The following is a 17,412-nucleotide window of genomic DNA, read 5'->3' on the forward strand; positions in this document are numbered from 1 at the left end:
CTATACTTTCACGAGCGTTTCTTGTTGTTATCCACTGATCTCTTCATACAGGATTCCTATACCCGTTGACGACATCCAGTAGCATCCCCACGAGCAAAAAAACTCAACAACTCAGCCCCCTGACAACCGCTCGTTAGATCAAATGTGGTGGCTACTACGATGACGAGCAAACTTGACCAAATAAGTTAAGTGATTGGTGGATATTGGTATGCATAGTCAATTTTATAGGTTTGACATACTATTTACTGCTGTTTGAATGTACCGAGTTTCATGTATAACAACCGTCTGGGTCAAATTTGTATCTTCGCCGAAGTCTTTCGCAGAAAGCCTCACTATAATAAAGATAAACGGAGGTCAAATAGTATCGTCACTTCGCTTGCTGGTTTAGCCTGCATCATGTCGTGCATATTACCCCGATGTCAGTGGGTCATCTTAGATTACTCCTCTAGTATCCGTGGGAACCACAGGACCCTTGACTTATACCGGTATGAGACTTGATGATAAAGACGAATCTCTCTGTACTGGCAGCGTCGAGAAACCTAATTCTATTAATTATATTGGTACAACTCCAGAAAACGGGTGGCTATCGTTGCTGTTCATTAACCGCAGAGTGGCTTAATCTTTGCCGGCTTGCGACGGTATTTATCAATTCCCCGCCCAACACTGCAATACCAAGCACACCTTAGCCCACTGAGCCCCCACCCACGTTGGGGAACAGGCTAATCAGCGAGCAGCGACGACAGATTTGCCGCCACAAAGCCGAAAATACATGGTCCAGCTTGCGTTGTGGGCTCAAAACGTGTTATTTCAGCTACAGCGCGCTATATCACAGGCAACGATTAGGAAGCACAACCTACTCGAAGCCATATCACTGGAATGCAAAGTCGCAGACCGCTTGCATACATACAAACCTATAAAGAGCTGACCTTTATCCTCTCATTAGTGAAAAGTGATTCGAAAATGACGCATATTGTTATTCAAAGGTAGTTAACAATTCATTTATTTGTTCTGTTATGTCAAGGTTGATAGCAGTGACATCTGCTGTTTGCTCCTTGATTTTCCCACAAAAAGAGGTGGCAAACATTTAGATCCATCCGCATTGCATGCAAATGCAATAGTATAGCCAGCCAGCCGGCGGAAAAAGCGGCGAACGATTGGAAGACACTTTATTTGCAAAGAATTACGATTAAGAATATCAATACAAAGAGGATCGTCTGTCATCTTTGTTGAAAGAAATTATGAGATACCCGTATCTGAAAATGATATCTGAAATATATTAAGTTAAGTTGTTTGAAAGGCTATTGTAAAAAAAACACTTGTAAGAACAATACTTTAATATTTGACACTAAAATCCCTACAATTAAAAATATTTTGTCTAATGACCTGCTACTGCAAAATACCTGCGCTACATTTTCTAAGCGTGATCGTTTTATTTTAATGAAATTAGTTCATCATTACCGACATTTATCTTAGGAAACCATCATTGATGGATTTTCCGTAAGCTGTAGCGGGGTACGGACAATTCTACCCCAGGTTACATGAACTGTAACGTGTCACTATTCGAGATACCTAGTACATGGTACCAGGAGCTCACGAACATAGCTTCACTATTCAGGTAGATGACTTATAGTTTGTATATTGCAGATACTACTCCGTACTGGAGCTGAATCGTCAAGCAAAACATCTCTTCGACGATAGTGCGCACTGCATTCTTGAGCGTTGGTGAGATTGCTCTTCAGATGCATGGGATCAAAGAGAAAGCAGCGCAGTTCAGGTGTACCCACCAAGAATGCACCTCAGTGATTTCATAAGGTTGACCGCACTTATGACGCTAGTCGTACCAAATCCCGCTGCTCCGTACGACCAAGCTAGACGGATTTTATGTAATATGTCTTCAAAGCCCAGGAACCGAGGTTTGGCGACTCGAACATCCTCGTATGTCTCTCTAAGCATGAACAGGCCGCCAATAATAGAACAAGTATGCTGTCGGAAATCCAGAAACTCGCAAGCAAAATGACTGTGCCATCCAACGCGCCACCAGCCCAGGTCTAAATCCCCCACAGCGTTTTTGTGTTCGTCGTAGTAACATAGTTTCTTAAGTATGATCACGACAATTTCTGTGTACGTTCGGTGCGGATTCTGTGGTAGGAATTGTTACATTTGTGATTTATTGTGCGTCATTAAACGGCCCCACGATAAAATCCACCTTGAAATCGACCATGCCATTCCAATCAACAGTAGCTTGCACCAGCTCGAAATTGTTCTTGGTCGTAACGACGTTTTCCATGAGCTCGAGCCGCTCGTAACTCAGCCGTAATCGTCTCATGTAGCCCGTAAATCACGATTGTTCGCTTCGTCGATAGCTGACGTGGCGGATACGATCTGCTTGGGGTATGGCGTTGACGGTGAGGGCGGGCTGACCGATGTTGTACCTGCGCACTACCAGCACGCCTCTTATCTCCATTGGAGGTAGGCCAGAAATTTCTAACAGCGCCAAAGCAGTGCGTTTCTGAAGAGCCCACTGAGTATTTGCATGTCCTCGAACTTGTCGGAGCGCAATTGTTTTGCTTCGCGGATGTAGGCCTGAACTCGCCGTGTCTCTACTATCTCGTTTTGAGATTCATCTTTTTTTTCGCAGCACGCCTAGACAGGCCTCAGCGTTTTGGCGGTAAGCCTAACACGATCGGATCACTTACGCATCTATGTTCTTTAAATGGCACACGTTCAGCAGGGGTTGGAGACGTCGGCCCTTTCGCTAGTTTCCTTCGTGTGTCGCTTTGAGTATGTGTACTGGCAGGGGGCACTGTACTCAGAAGTGCGTTAATACTCGTAACAAAACGCTTCGCTTCACCCGCTGCCCCCCACGTCGCCGAAAAACAGCTGGGACATCGTCACGCTGTCCGCCAGTGTGCTTTGAGACAAATTGGGAAACCCTCTGGTGGAGGTATCGCCTAGTCCTGTGAATTCGCCGAGCTTTCCCGTGAGTAGCACAGCAAGGAACCGATCAAGCCATTTCATGGCAATCCGAAATGTTGTCGACGGTTGTATAGATACGACGTCAGTGCTCTACTCCGTTTCTAGCTTGCCCGGCTGTATTTGGTGCTTCTGGCCACCGGTGGCAAGGATCTGATAGGAAAGAAGCTTACACGGTTGAGACCTCCAGGCGTTGCGGCTTCAGCTTCAATGTTGCTAGCATGGCTCTACATTATCCATTGCTATATTGGCTAGTTTGGGTTTTACACCGTCCAATCCAATGTCGAATGAGGCGTTTGTGCCGCTCTGCGACCATCTTGAACGCGTAATCACTGATCTGCATTGCTATTAATAGTCCTGTCGGTGCCGGGTTATCTGATATAGGAGGTCAGCTGCCCCACCCCATTACAGTCGGCGAGGTGTCGTTCTTCTGAATACTCCAGCAACGTGATAAGCAATAAAAACAAGTTCATCGATCGTGAAGTTTCCGTCAACGACTTCCTTGATCCGACCCCACTTTTGTTCCAACCGGTTGTTAGTGTGTGTTTTCAAGTGAGGAACTCCACCCCGGTTGTACATTACCCCCTCACCAGTCGTAGAATCCCAATGTTGAATATAATTTGTACAAATGCTTTTCTTTATAGTTTCCAGCTGTCTCCAGAAGTGCGTCCTTGAAATCGTGTTACGGTTGTTTTGTTCTGATTCCGAGTTAACCAACCCTTTCACGATCACCTTCAGCTGCTTTGTTTTCGTCTTCCGGTTCCCACCCAATCGAGAACAACGTTTTTTTAGCCACGCTTCCACGAGCCATCGGCACAGCAATTGTCTTGCGTTCGGCCAGGCCTCATGAAGCATATCTTTCTCGTGGAGCGTCCAGTCTGCCATGACAACTTGTATTTTAGCCCACTCTGGATCTGGATTGGTTTTCGTGAACGCGGACACGGCCAGCGATAGATCCGCTTTCGTCTCCGTTTGAACTAGTGCGTGTTGGACATACTGTCCCTGTAACATTAAAATCACAAATCAAAATTAAATTGAGTTCGGTGTATTTCCAGGATTCATGATGTTTTCAGTCTTACCCGATCAAGCACGTCGTGCACAGCAAACCTGAGCAGCTTGTATTGATTGACGTTCGGTCGTGGACTCCAACACAACATCTGAAAATACCGAAAATAAGCGTTTTTATCTCGCCGTTTGGAACGCTAAGACGCGAGCCACATTGCTATCGTTGTTCATGATAAATTTCGACGGATTCCTAGCCCTGCTTTCCATGAATTCACCCAACACTGCCAATGTCCGATCCGTGGCACTCTTTCCGATTTCTTTAAATCTTGGATCATTTTGTGAACGTTTTTTAGTGCTGTGCGTTTGTCTGATACCATAATGAATGAGTGAAATTCATTCAGTACTAGAAATCCACCAATAAACACACCACACACACCCGTCTTGGATCGGAGGTAGGATAGGATGCCGCGCGTTTTGGCGCCGGTCTTGCCGTCGCAGCCACGTCTTGTAGAATGCTGGGGTCGTTCATCTGTCGGCTATACCGCTGGTGCTCATTTATGGCATGATCGTGTTTTCCTGCCGCTTTCACAATTAGGTGAAATTCAACAACACCAGATCGTGAGACGTTTATATGAGCCGTGCATTCTGTGGATCGAGCGCTCCAATACACACACGCTTCCGTAGTTGTGTCCTCGTACGACATGGCGTGCGTGCACAGGAATGCCCGCTGTATGTTTCCCATGAATTAGGAAGCAGGGGACCACCAGCTAATAAACGGCTTGATCGACTATATCCGTCTTTATTTTCTTCCGTTATTTTCTGGTCTACAAAATGCGCCTTCACTTGCCCGCTCTGATGCGTAGATTGCGAGCACGCACTGACGTACTAGTTTGACTTGAGAGCAACTGGAATGCCATCTCATGGAAGTCCGAGAAAAAAAACCCTGCGTAGAGCGTCTCCAACGACGCGAGAAATATTGTAAAACCTTTCAGGAAAGAGCCTGACGCAGATCTTCGTTTAAAACATAATGTCCTTCCGTCCGAGACGATGGCGATGTATTCGGTTGATGTTTGGTCTGTTTTCGGTGAACCATCGTCTTTGCTTTGGCCTCAACACTTATCTTAGAACGTCTAGCGATACTTTCTTTTCTACCCTCCTTACTATGACCAATTTTCTTATTCTTCAGCGATAATCCAGCCCCTGGCTTCGATACAATAGCGTTCTTCTTCTCTTCATGCACCATTGCCCAATCCTTTGGTATCTGGAGCATCTTTGTAGCCCAACTCATCCGTTTTAACACGTGATGCATCGCCGCCTTCTTCGTCAAGCTGTTGAAGCACCTCAGCTAGCGCAAAATGACAGGACACTGCACTCGACGTGGGCGTATGTCGCTGGGTTGGACCTCGGTTTGGATCTTCTATGTGAGTCACCCCCCCCCCAAAAAAAATGCGGTATCTGCTGACGCCGATTTGGCCTTCAACTGCCTCAGAACGCCTGCAATCTCGTCACTTATTGCAGACTTCGATTGCCCCTTCTCGCCCGCCTTCAGCGCCTGTAACATATGTACTTCCAACCGTTTACTTGATAGAGGATTGGATTGCTCGGCAACGTTGCGACGCTCCGGCATTTTTTCGAAAACGTTCTTCGTATTTCTCGCCGAGAACGCGCTTCTGGTACGGTGTAAGCTTCTTACCAACGAGTTGCGCACCAAGTCCAACCGACGCCATACGTATAACCGACGGACTCACGTCTTTTCCAGAGCGGTGTGACTCACCAAGCGCACCTTCACACGCTTTGATTCAGCCTGCTGCTGACGGGAAAGCGCCGGTGTCTCGCGAACCCGTATCTTGCGCTGCTTGCCGCGGCCTGTGTACACAGGAAGGTCGTGGACCCGGTAAACACCTCTAGGCAGCTTATGTGGAGCTGGCGGGATGCAGAAACCTATACAGCGTACCATTTATTCGCGCGCGTCTTAGTATTGCGTGGCCGTCGAAAAAAGGGGATCCATAAATGACAAGATCATTTAGATTCTAAAGAAGATTTTCGGAATATTGCAACTCTGTGAAAATAGCCGCAGTTATATTTGATGACGCAGCTGCAAGGATACACAATGTTGATCGACTGACATGTACAGTATCTCACCAAAGCTGCACAGAATCATACCGAATCTGCATTTTATCTCCGGTACAAGTCGGGTTGGTATATCGTACTCCGGCGCATGGTAATGTTATTAAAAAGAAGATAAGATAAATAATTTATATCTCGTTGTGCACAAGCCTAGAAATTGCCCTCTTTAGTTTTGCCCTGAAACGGAAGGCTGAAAAGCACAATAACAAATATTTTATTCAGGTACTTTAATTTTTTATAAATTAAAAATAAAAGTACTTGACTAAAATATTTGTTATTGTGCTTAAACAGTTTACGAAGATAATTCCGTAAAACAGTACATATGAAACGTTTAGCGGTGACCGTTAATCCCAATCTTTAAAAAAATACCATACAAAGTGGAAACACATAATACACAGATAGCTTTAGCCCCTAAGTTCGCACTTGTAGAAAAAACAGTTAATTGCTAAGTACGCATGCGAGTAAATGATTGGATTGTAAAAAAAAAGAACTATCTCATTACTCTCCATTCAAAATACTCATAAATATTTTTAAGCTCCACGCCTTGTAAATGATTGTCCTGTATAACATGTAATTAGAGCATGACGTTAAAAAAATAGACTGCTTTTACCTGTGTTTAAAGAGTTGAAAGCACGAAAATATAGCTGATGGATGGTCCAAACACGATTTAGGATTCAGAATGTACCGTGGCGGGTAGCAGGAAGAATTTCCCTGTATCCCCGCTATTTGTGCTGCTACAGAGGACGGGAAGCGTACGACTCTACACAGATGTCAATAGGACATCATCGTGATGCAAACATCTTTCCGTTTAGACCATGGTCAACAAGCATGACACTAACAACCGACACTGCACTATGTATCCCGCATCTTCGGGTGGATCAGCTCGTATCAGTAAGTGTAAGCTAAAGCCGGGACCCAAACCGAAACATAAACGAAAACAGGCGCGAAACGCTCTGGCGTAGAGGCTAAAAGAAACTAGCCTGAATTTTGCTGAAATTTAGCCACGTTTGCATTGCTTTCATCTAAAAATATATCTCCTCATTTTCCTTTTCCAAATTTTCTTTTATAAATTACATTTTATAGCAGAAAATCGGACAATGTTAATGTCCTTTTAAGAAGTAATAAATTCTAATCCAGAAGTTCTCTTGACCGATACGCTGACAGGCTGTGTACCCGAAAAGCTAAGTAAATTATTTTGTGTTTTATCTCATTCGATGGTTGAGCCCACCTGGGAATTTGCCCACTCTGTGGGCCCACAACCTCGCCTGGAAGCTAAAGGTGGACTTTGAGAAGGAGACTATCGACTTCGTCTGACTGTATCACTGGTTATCAGTGATACAGGAAGCCCGATAAATATGTTTATTGCCAATTATTGTTTATAGTCTCTCTCAATAATTTATTTATGAAAATGCTTCAGCAAAATATGTATTTACGAAGTTGGTGTACCACAACCCAATTTCTTTCCCCCGGACAACAACAACCAACAGTTTGTGGTTGGTTTTGTGCCCCTTGACTTCTCCAAAACGCATATTCTAGCTCATTATGCAACTTCCCAGGAACATTTTAACAAAACCTACTCTTTTATTACACCATACCCAACTTTCTTATCGCCTCGTCTTCTACAAAGTGCAAATTTTCACCGAAACAAGCGACGTCCTTCTACTTCAAGTCCATGCTAGATGAGCAAGGAGACCCAGCGGGTCTGCAGACCTGCGAGGCGTGCGGAAAGACGAGAAAGCGTGTACCCAAAACTGGGTACACCAATTTAATGTCTCATGTGCGGGGTAACCACCCTCGCTTCGAGGTGGAAATGGAGGCAGTCAGAACCACTGCTACCGGAACTCTCATTCCGTGGGTTCGCCAGAAGACGTCAAACCGGTACGCGTGGATCGACTGGGTCGTCAAGGGCAACCTTCCGTTCGCATTCGACGAAATGGAGACAACCAGAAATTTACTCACATGACGATCTAGACGAAATATTAAATTATTTTTTTAACTCTAATTTTTATGTTAGGTACACGAACTTGGCGAACGTGTGTGAGGAGACCATCACTCACGACATGGAGCTCGTCACCAAGGCTGCGGAGAAACACATGGGGGAGAGCTGCCGGAATGCTTTGGAGTTATTCTCGACGACTGCACGTTCGGCAGCGAGAACTACATGGCATTGTACGGCTGCTACAAGCACAATGGTGTGCGCCGCTGCCCCCTTCTCTCCATGCACCAGTGATCAATAGTCCAGACGACTCGCTTAACGCTGATACCCATATGGCTGCGCTTGCCGCGTTTCTGCCCTTTTTTTTTGGTAAGAGCCTCGCTAATGTGAAGGTTTTAGTTGGCGATAGCTGCGCAGTCAGCTAGCGCCTTGCCAGACTTATGGAGATCCCACCGGTAGGCTGTGCCAGCCATCGGCTAAATTTGGCCATTCGCAGCTTCCTGGCTCTACGAGGTGGAACTTGACCAGGTACAACTACTCATGAAAAGCTGCGCACGATAAAACAAGCTGCAAAGTGTTAGTATAGACACGATTTAGAGTATTCTAGTAGAGATTCTATGGTTGAATCCTTTAATAAGCGGATAACCTTCGGAAGGCTGTTGCTACGCCGGCTAGGCGTTTTTTCATTCGCTATGGGCTTGCGCCCTCTTGTAGACCGATACACAGGGAGCCCAAAAAAATAATTTATTTCAAACTCAAAGGACATCGAGAAATACATAACGCGCGGCAGCCTAAGAGCTCAGCAAATAAATAATTGGACCGATGACTTTGCAAACGGAGATTATGAGTAAAATAAACTAGCTAGCCTGGTTGAAGCCGCCTAAATGCAATCATCCACGGTGGTCACATCCCAGTACGCATCGTTGAACCTTAGAAACAGTATCATCTCCAGCGTAAACGGAGATATCCTGTTCCGTCCATACCGTAGCATCATGCGAACAGAGCTGAACAACCGCTCCACAATATTGGACGTCGGTGGGATGACGTCCAGCAGCTCGTATTCGCATGGTGTGTCCTGCGTCTTGCGTCTTGCGCCTCTTCAGAATCCTGTCGGCAAAGCCCATCTTGGTCGGCTCCGGCGCTGGGGTAGAAGGCTCAGACGGTTTCTTCAGAGACTGAAGTGCCGCGTGCTCACCACGGGACAACCGCTTGACCTGACCTGACAGTACTTTCACCACTCCCGACTCAAAGTCAGGCGAGTGTACAATACCAGCGTTTGGCTCTACATCAATAAAAAAAAGGAATAAAATAAGTAAGTAAATAAATCAAAGTAAGCAAATGACATACCCAGGTACCTAGCAAAGGATGGCTGGATCTCTTGCAAACCATCGAGGAGGTCGCGAGCATCCAGTAAATTGAGGTCATCGCACTGAGGCCTCTTCGATACGGACTCCACGTCCGATAGCTGGTCCTTGAGCGCTTTCAGATTGCGGTGTGCTGCTGGGGTGGGCAATACGTCAGAAGTGTCTTCGTCAGCAGCGCTGAGAAACTCGCGCGCTGCGCGAGCATCGAGTATGTAGACCACCATCGTGTTTCTTGGCGCAGCTTGGGCTTCAGAGAGGTCTTCAGTCTGTGTGGACCATACACAACAAGAAAATAGGTTTTGTCAGTTAATGTCAATAAAAAAAATATTCAAAAAAAAAACGAAATACGTACCGTAGCTACACAGATTTATTTATTTTTACAGACCTGGTGACAAAAAATCCAGTACATTAGTGTTGTATAATAAAAATGCCTCTAACAAACGCAGCCCGTCTTATTGTTTAAAATAATGGCTGCTTAGAGAAGCCCATTCTCAATAACAATTTGGTAATCGCAATTCGTACTTATGTTCGAATCGCGATTACCAAATTGTTATTGAGAATGGTCGTAAGTATCATTTTGTTTGACGGAATCTCATATAATAAGTAAAAGGTAGATCCTTTTCTAGGGATCCTGAAACTATAGCAGTGCTATTTCGTTTTTCTTTTGCTGACGTAATAATGCTCAGCATGTCTGTAGTGGCAGTGTAGAGCTATGGGATCATACCCACTCGTTGTGAAGCACACGAACGTGGCCGTTGATCCATACCGATCGGAACGGAAGGTGATGAGAAGTTAACGAGCTATCGTCGTCTTCATCTTCGTCGTTAAGAGGCAGTGCATTGACAAGCAACAGACGCTCGTGGTTACCGCTTGTCGTCTCAGTAAAACCGTGCAAACTGGGCTTCATCTCAAGTGAACTGCTACGTCGGACACGAAGCGAGAACTCCGAGCGGATGAGCTCTTTTTGATGTTCATTCTCCAGTTCGGTTGTTGACGACAGTGAGCTCACGATGCTGTTACTGGAGGTGACTGAAGTCCGGGAATAGCTGCGTGGACGCTTGAGACCTTTCGAAGAGTTCGATTCCCCACGAAGGGTAGCCTTAATCTCACTCGTCCGTTCTTCAGTACATGTCGCCTTCGTGCGGCTTCTCCAAGCTGTCAGCTCACGCCGAGCAAGCGAATAGCAACCACGTAGTACCTTGACTGCGTTACTGGCTGCCTGCCCTTTCCAGATAGTAAACTGCTGTCGACGACTAGAGAATGAGCGTGGGCCTCCTCCAAAGCGTAGCGTCTTTTGCTTCTTGTCTGATATCTTTGGCCGGTCCTCTCTATGATACTGCTCAGTAAAGTTATCGTCCAATACACGAATCTCACTGTGGCCGGTGGCTTCACCTTCGCTGCTTGTTCGGCTGACAAATCGGTTGGTGCGGCGTTTGAGGCGAATGTTAACGCCAAGAGCTTGCGGCATCTCGTAGTTGCGTCTGGTTTGTCGGCTTGAGGTGTGAAGATAGAGTGGAAACCAAGGCTCAATAAAAAAGTACAGTAAAAAAAAGAAGACTAAGAGACTTTCGCAAGACATTGTAAGTAACTCAAGACTTGGAGCACGAAAAGTTAAGAGAATGTCACGAAAGGCGACTAGTGTGATACATTGTAATGATATTTTTGGGCTGTTCGTTTCATTATTTGTCTAATCGCTCGAGAGCCCTATTACAGCTAAGCGTCTAGCGCGAACTTCGAGTACAGTGGGCAATGCCTTTTCCTCTTCCCTTGTACCGGGATCATCAGCTAGCAGTTGCTGTCGACGTTCCTTCTGCGGAACGTTTGCTGAGACGTTCACGGGCTCTCCAGTACTGCCGCTACTCGCGTTACTCGCGACTTCGTGGTCGACATCGTTATGGACACCTTTCAGTCGGAGACTCTCTTTGCTTCGACGCAATTCCTCGTCGAACTCTTGCGACGAAATCGTGAGGCTAGAGCCATTCACTTCCTCGAGGAAGGCCACACTGGAGACGAGGTGGGTGAAGAAATACCCCGGCTCCGACACCAGCTTCGCAGGGTTTCGATACTCCAAGATAAACGCCACGTTGCGCTTAAGTTCGCGCGGGTTGGCACGCAACACGACGTAGATGAGAGCAGGTAGAAAATCGTCTGCTGACGGGAATCGACCGCCAGTTTGCGCCTTTAAGAAAGTCGTCAGGTCCTGACAGACTCGCATCACCGCGTCCATCTTGCGTCGAGGACTCGGACACAACGTCACACCTTCCAGCTGCTTGGCGAGACGAAGCCACGTTTGTTCCTGCTCTTTCGTCTTTGGTATTGGCAGATCGAGATGCTTGAAGGTGACGAAGCCCAACAAGCTGACACGATGATGGAACGCCTCGTCTTGACTCTCTACGACGCTCGATGGAGTCAGCGTCTTGCTATAAAGCTTCTCCATCAAGAAAGCTTCCAGAACTTCATGTAGCAGATCCACTCCGTACGGATCTCTCACATGCAGATGTCTACGCTGCGTCTCTGTGTCTTCACCGCCTTGTAGCAATGACCGCAACTTGTCACTGTGCCTGATCTGCCCGACCAATTTGCTGACAAAGTCCTGCACTTTTCCTCCAGGTCGGTCTCTCGTGGCAATCGCTCGGAGCATAAGCGGCAGCTCCCACAGCTCCGCCCGCTTGACAAAAGACTGGATACGGTATACCAGCTCGGCTGCCTGAGCGCTCTTTAACAGCGTCACAAGCTCGCGGAAGCCCACTAGAAATGCCATCTCTCGATCATGCCCCATCAGCTTCTTCGTCCGTGGACTGTGAGAGCGTTGCCATTGATTTAGAAGCGTCTCCTGCTCTCTCAACTCCTGGAATAACGTTCGGTAGCGTCTGGTTGCGTTGCGGGTGTCTGTAGCTGTCTCTGGTTCCTCCTCTGTGAGCTGCAGCTCATTGGGCAGAATTTTGAGCTTCAGCTCGTCTAAGCTCGCGAAAAACTTGGCTAACTCGTCGTTGACGCTCATGAGGGCGTCGTGACAACGACTGGGGATGATGGAAGCTGATAAATTACTTGGAAACCCATTGGATCCGGCGGTGCGATCGCGTTGATCCACGCCGTCGACCCAAGATACGCGATTGGTGCGTGCAGCTAACAACAACTCGCTCCGACGCTGCTCTGAGAGGACGTAGGAAGGTGCAATTGGTATGGTTGAGGTTGCCGCGCTCTGTGCATCTTCGGAGACCCATCGAGTCGCGTCGGCGTGCTCCGTAGCCGACGTCGTGGCGGATTTACCGCCGCCACCTCGCCCCCAGAACATCATCGCGAATACGAAATGATCAAGTTGGACGGGGATAATTCTGATACAGAATCAGATCTACCGCACTCTTACGTATTATGATAGGCTTGAGTTTATTTATGGATTACACCAGGTTTTGATTCACATTTTTCGACAGAATACGAAGTGACACCTATGGCTTTCTTCGGCAAGCTTCTGATCGCGGTGGGGACGCTGCTGCTCGTGCACGCCGGTTACTACTCAGTGCAGTGTATGCTACTGCGTTTCCTCTTTCCGATGCAGTATTAGATATGCGTTTCTAACGACGATTTGATGCTATAAACCCCTTACAGATGAGTCGTATGTCAAGTTGACTGAGACGGCGGACGCGCAAATGCCCCCCTTCGAGGTAACTTACGGCCCCGTGAACCGATATATGAATGCGTCTAATTGACTATAAAATTATTTCTAATCAGGTCGTGGTGGAGCTCGTTGCGGCCTTCCTGATATCGCTTGTAGGCGTTCTACTCACGTCTGGCGAGATTTTGCCCATTCGCTCCAACGACGCACTGCACTCCCGGTACGACGTGCAATTACGCTACAGAATGTGAGCTGTAGAAACTAAATTTTGAGGATTTTCGATGTCATCGATGCAGGTCGCTGGCCACTGTCATCTCGAGCCCGGACTTCCTCGTGTTCAACCATCGCGGGAAGGCACTGCACAAGCGTGTTATGTCTTAAATAAACGGACAGGAAAACAGAGTTTAAGCTGCAGATAATTCAGAACTTAGATACAACGGACACATGCTTACAGTGTCACTTTTCTAACGTTTTTAAAATGCGTTGGTGGGGCTCTATTATCATAATTTTATGCGATTTACTTAAGTATTCTACGACGTGGCTCGGCTTACTTTCAGTTCGACATTAGATCGAGGTCGTTACCGATCGCTTCCATAGTGTCGAGGTAAAAAGTGTCGAGCTCGTGATCAATGTCAGTGAGCTTGTACTCGTCTGTCAGCGTTTCGAACTCGGGCGGATGCTTGGGGTCCCGAGGAGTCATGCGACTTCGCCGAGATTGGGAGCCCAGCGGCGACGGCATTGGCCATGTCGAAGCGAAAGCAGCAGCCTTCCCTCCGAAGCACTCGTCCACTACTGCTGCAGCCGCCGCAGTCCGTGGCGTAGCGCTAGTAGAGAAGAACGAGCCACCCGAGAACGGAGACTTCCGACCACTAACAAGAGGCGCCTCTGCAAGCTGGTACAGCTGTTCCCCATGGCCACCGTCGTCGCCGTCCAAGTTCGTCTGCTCTAGGAAGTAGCTCAAGCCTTCTTGCTCGATGCTGTTCGTGCGGATCAGACGAGGATGCTCCAGTTCCTCCTGATTATCCGGCTCATCATTCGACTGTTTACTACTGTTACTAGCGGTGCTGGCTTTCGACTGTTGAGAAGTCGACATGAGTGCAAGACGTGGGGTGGGGAGGTCCAGAAAGGTGTCTGCGTAGCCTCCTGCACCGGTCAACTCGAGCTCCTGACCCCACAGATGCCGTGTCGTAGCATCCACACGGAAATTGGAAGGCGTTCCGACACCAGGGAAGCCGGAACTGACACTATAGTCGAGGTCAAAGTCATCGAATGTAGCGGAGCCACAGTTTAACTTGCGACGCGGCGTGCGTGGCTTCGGCTGGTCTACTTCAAGAGCTAAGCAGTGGGTCGGTCGCTTCTTCGATGATTTCGTTGCTCTTTTCGGCCTGCTTTTGGGTCTCTTGGTAGTGACACTAGGGTCAGCATGTAGTGGGAATTCTCCATCAAGAGAAGACGAGATCAGACGCGAGAATGATGGTGCCTCGAGCTCGAAACAGTCCAACCCACTAAACAGCATAGAGGGCTGGCCATACGCGTGCGCTTCGGCTTCGCACATGGCAATCTGACTATCGACGATCAAGTCGGACGACATGGTCGCGAATTGGCTGTGCTGGTACATGTTGCGTTGGTGGGCATTGAGACTTTTCTCTAGCGTAGCTGCATTGAGTTGAGCTCTGTTCTTGGCTGCTCTAGCGGCGGCACTGCGACTACGACTGTTCTTCTTGGCTGCGCTGCTTCTGCTGTTACTGTTTGACCTGCTATTCGACGAGATAGTTGAGCCGGGGGGCAACGGATTGCCATTGCCAATCGGAGCCCCGGTACCTGCAGCAGCGTCCATTCGCTTCTTCTGTAGATTCGCTACCCACTGATCTCGGATCGCATTTCCTGTCGACGGTTTCCCACTTTCAGTCTCCATCATTTGACTCTGCGCATATGGGAACTCCGTGAGTTACTAACGCACACACTTGGCGACTAAGGGATCTCTGAACATACCCGGTGCGCGACTGATATCGGGGACAGGAGAATCGGGGCGGGGCCTGTCGCTCCTCGAGTACTGGCGGTGCCTTTCGTGGCGTTGACCATCGTTTTCCTGTCGACGACCTTTGCTTGCGTTTGTTAGCCGATCGCGGCAGATAGACGATGAGTTCGGATGTGAGGAGCAAAGCTGGATGCTACTGTGGCCCAACTCGAGGATTTCGATGGGAAGTTTCGTATGCTCCGTCCCAAACCGAGCTGACCTTGACCATGAGCGCAGGGCCACGTTTCAAGAAACTTGAAACGACTCAATGGAAGATTGACTTCGTTTTGCACGTGTACTCCACGCACAATTACACAAACGCAAGTGTATTAAGTCGATTGTGGCCGATCCGTTTCGCTGCTTCAGTTCGTTACTTCGACACAATGGGACTGTTGCTGCCGTTGGGAGAAAATCACTGGAGCTATTCAGGACAGACAGCATGACTGGAAGAAAACTCGATCCTCTTTCCTAATCACACCGTACTACTACTACCTCAACGCGAGTTCCGTGGCTTCGCATGGCAACACGACATCAACGAAGATGACGTTGTCTTGAGCTTTCCAGGCGCAGTAGGATAGCTGTAAACGGCACTATTTTGCCGGTCATTAGGTGAAGGGATAAGATCGCATATACCGTTGGGCATAGACCTAATCTACAAAAGCCCCAGTCAAAAGGTCCTTGGTTTGCCCTTCAAGTAGCTGCCGTTTTCTCCGGTGCTGCTCCATGCCGTTGCTAGTACCGCTACAAGCCTCGGAAAACGCCTTCCACTACTCATCGGCCCATTCACTGGCATGGACAACGTCAGTGGTTGCAGAGGGTGGTGGAAAAGATCGAAGCGGACACCTGCACGAGATGGCAGTTGTGACGACGAACGAGTAACACGCGTTGGTGTGCTGGTGGGTACAGACTACCCGACCGCTACGCGAACGAGATGGCTACACTGCGGCCAACTTCAACATGCTGTCTCGCAGTTTTCAAAACGTGTGGCCAGCAACGTTTACCCGTGTAATCCGATGCCACGAAATCCTATCTCATTAGCATCTTTGTGACTGAAATGTTGTATTGCAGTCAAATTTTGGCAAAAAGCACCTCAACTCTATAACAAAGGATGAACTCATATAAGAAAATAAAGGTTTCGGTGGAACACATCTGATAACGCTCCAAGGGGAAGAACATAGCAATTCCGTCATGCCAGGCCTTACAAAGGATCAGCTCGCTGCCTTCAACCGCGACGGCTTCCTCGTCGTCCCGGGGGCTCTATCCCCTTCTATATGCGATGAACTACGCGCTAAAGCAGGCGAATATGTGACACAATGCGACGTAAATGAGCATCGCTCCATCTTCACGACCAATGAGCAGACACGCCGCATGAATGACGAGTATTTTCTGGAATCAGGCGACAAGATCCGCTATTTCTTCGAGGAACACGCTTTCAAAGAAGACCAGAAGACACTGGCAGTGCCATTGGATGTAGCCATCAACAAGATCGGCCACAACCTGCATAACCTCGACCCGGTCTTTGAGAAAGTCAGCTACTCGACTGAAGTCAAGGACATCCTCAAGTCCCTACAGTATGTGCGGCCGATGGCGGTGCAATCCATGTACATTTTTAAGCAGCCGGGTATCGGAGGGGAAGTGAAGCCTCATCAGGATGGCAGCTACTTGTACACGGAGCCTCAGTCTGTGGTGGGATTCTGGTGGGCGCTGGAGGACTGTACCCTCGATAACGGATGTCTGCATGGCATTCCGGGGTCGCACTTGACAGTGCCGGTTCGTCAGAGATTGAGACGTACTACCAAAGAGCAGCAGGAAGGAAATGAAGGCTTGTTGCTGGAGAATGTGCCCGAGAAAGTGGTCCCTTTTGACATTAGCGAGAGTCAGCCATTGCTCACGAAGAAAGGAGATCTCGTGTTGCTCCATAGCTCCTTTGTGCACTACAGTGAGGCGAACACATCGCCTCACTCGCGCCATGCTTACTCGATTCATGTAGTGGAGAGCCACAATGTGGACTATCCGGCGGACAACTGGCTGCAAACAACAGGGAACGTGCCTTTCAAGCCAATGTACGGGAGTTAAGCTAGAGGTGACCATCCTGATCATTTGTGGGAAAAGAGTTATGGAATACCTATGTTTCAAGAGACACAAATCGGATAAGTATTGGCTAATATGCTGTTATTCTGTCAAAATGTACCTAATATTAGCGCCGGAAGGTGAACATTGACAAAAAACATCATTTCAGTATCGACAAGAACAGCTCGAAACGAATGATCCTTAACTTTTTTTTTACTAGGAATCGCCCGATCGTGTAGAACACATAAATCAACGCCTCAATCTAACAGCGTTTTTCGCCCTAAAAAAACGGTCAGAGAACTTGCAG

The 17,412-nt window shown here is 47.8% G+C and overlaps 4 protein-coding genes across 4 annotated transcripts; 2 read left to right on the forward strand and 2 right to left on the reverse strand.

The window, feature by feature from the left end:
- Positions 1–11,238: 11,238 nt before the first annotated feature.
- On the reverse strand, positions 11,239–12,703 carry PITG_12810 (uncharacterized protein; the record flags this gene model as incomplete). The annotated part of the gene is made up of 2 exons (XM_002900145.1): positions 11,239–11,261; positions 11,308–12,703. 2 exons carry the CDS (start codon positions 12,701–12,703, stop codon positions 11,239–11,241), a joined length of 1,419 nt encoding a protein of 472 aa, XP_002900191.1.
- Positions 12,704–12,839: 136 nt separating this feature from the next.
- On the forward strand, positions 12,840–13,497 carry PITG_12811 (uncharacterized protein; the record flags this gene model as incomplete). Its single annotated transcript, XM_002900146.1, has 4 exons — positions 12,840–12,929; positions 13,012–13,067; positions 13,135–13,238; positions 13,315–13,497. 4 exons carry the CDS (start codon positions 12,854–12,856, stop codon positions 13,397–13,399), a joined length of 321 nt encoding a protein of 106 aa, XP_002900192.1.
- A 74-nt stretch (positions 13,498–13,571) lies between these two features.
- On the reverse strand, positions 13,572–15,100 carry PITG_12812 (sporangia induced conserved hypothetical protein; the record flags this gene model as incomplete). The annotated part of the gene is made up of 2 exons (XM_002900147.1): positions 13,572–14,942; positions 15,011–15,100. 2 exons carry the CDS (start codon positions 15,098–15,100, stop codon positions 13,572–13,574), a joined length of 1,461 nt encoding a protein of 486 aa, XP_002900193.1.
- Positions 15,101–16,223: 1,123 nt separating this feature from the next.
- PITG_12813 (phytanoyl-CoA dioxygenase domain-containing protein, putative) lies at positions 16,224–17,111 on the forward strand (the record flags this gene model as incomplete). Its single annotated transcript, XM_002900148.1, has 1 exon — positions 16,224–17,111. The coding sequence occupies one exon, from the start codon at positions 16,224–16,226 to the stop codon at positions 17,109–17,111; it is 888 nt and encodes a 295-aa protein (XP_002900194.1).
- Positions 17,112–17,412: the final 301 nt, after the last annotated feature.

Source organism: Phytophthora infestans, genomic scaffold (assembly GCF_000142945.1).
Source record: "Phytophthora infestans T30-4 supercont1.27 genomic scaffold, whole genome shotgun sequence".
Lineage (NCBI taxonomy): Eukaryota > Oomycota > Peronosporomycetes > Peronosporales > Peronosporaceae > Phytophthora > Phytophthora infestans.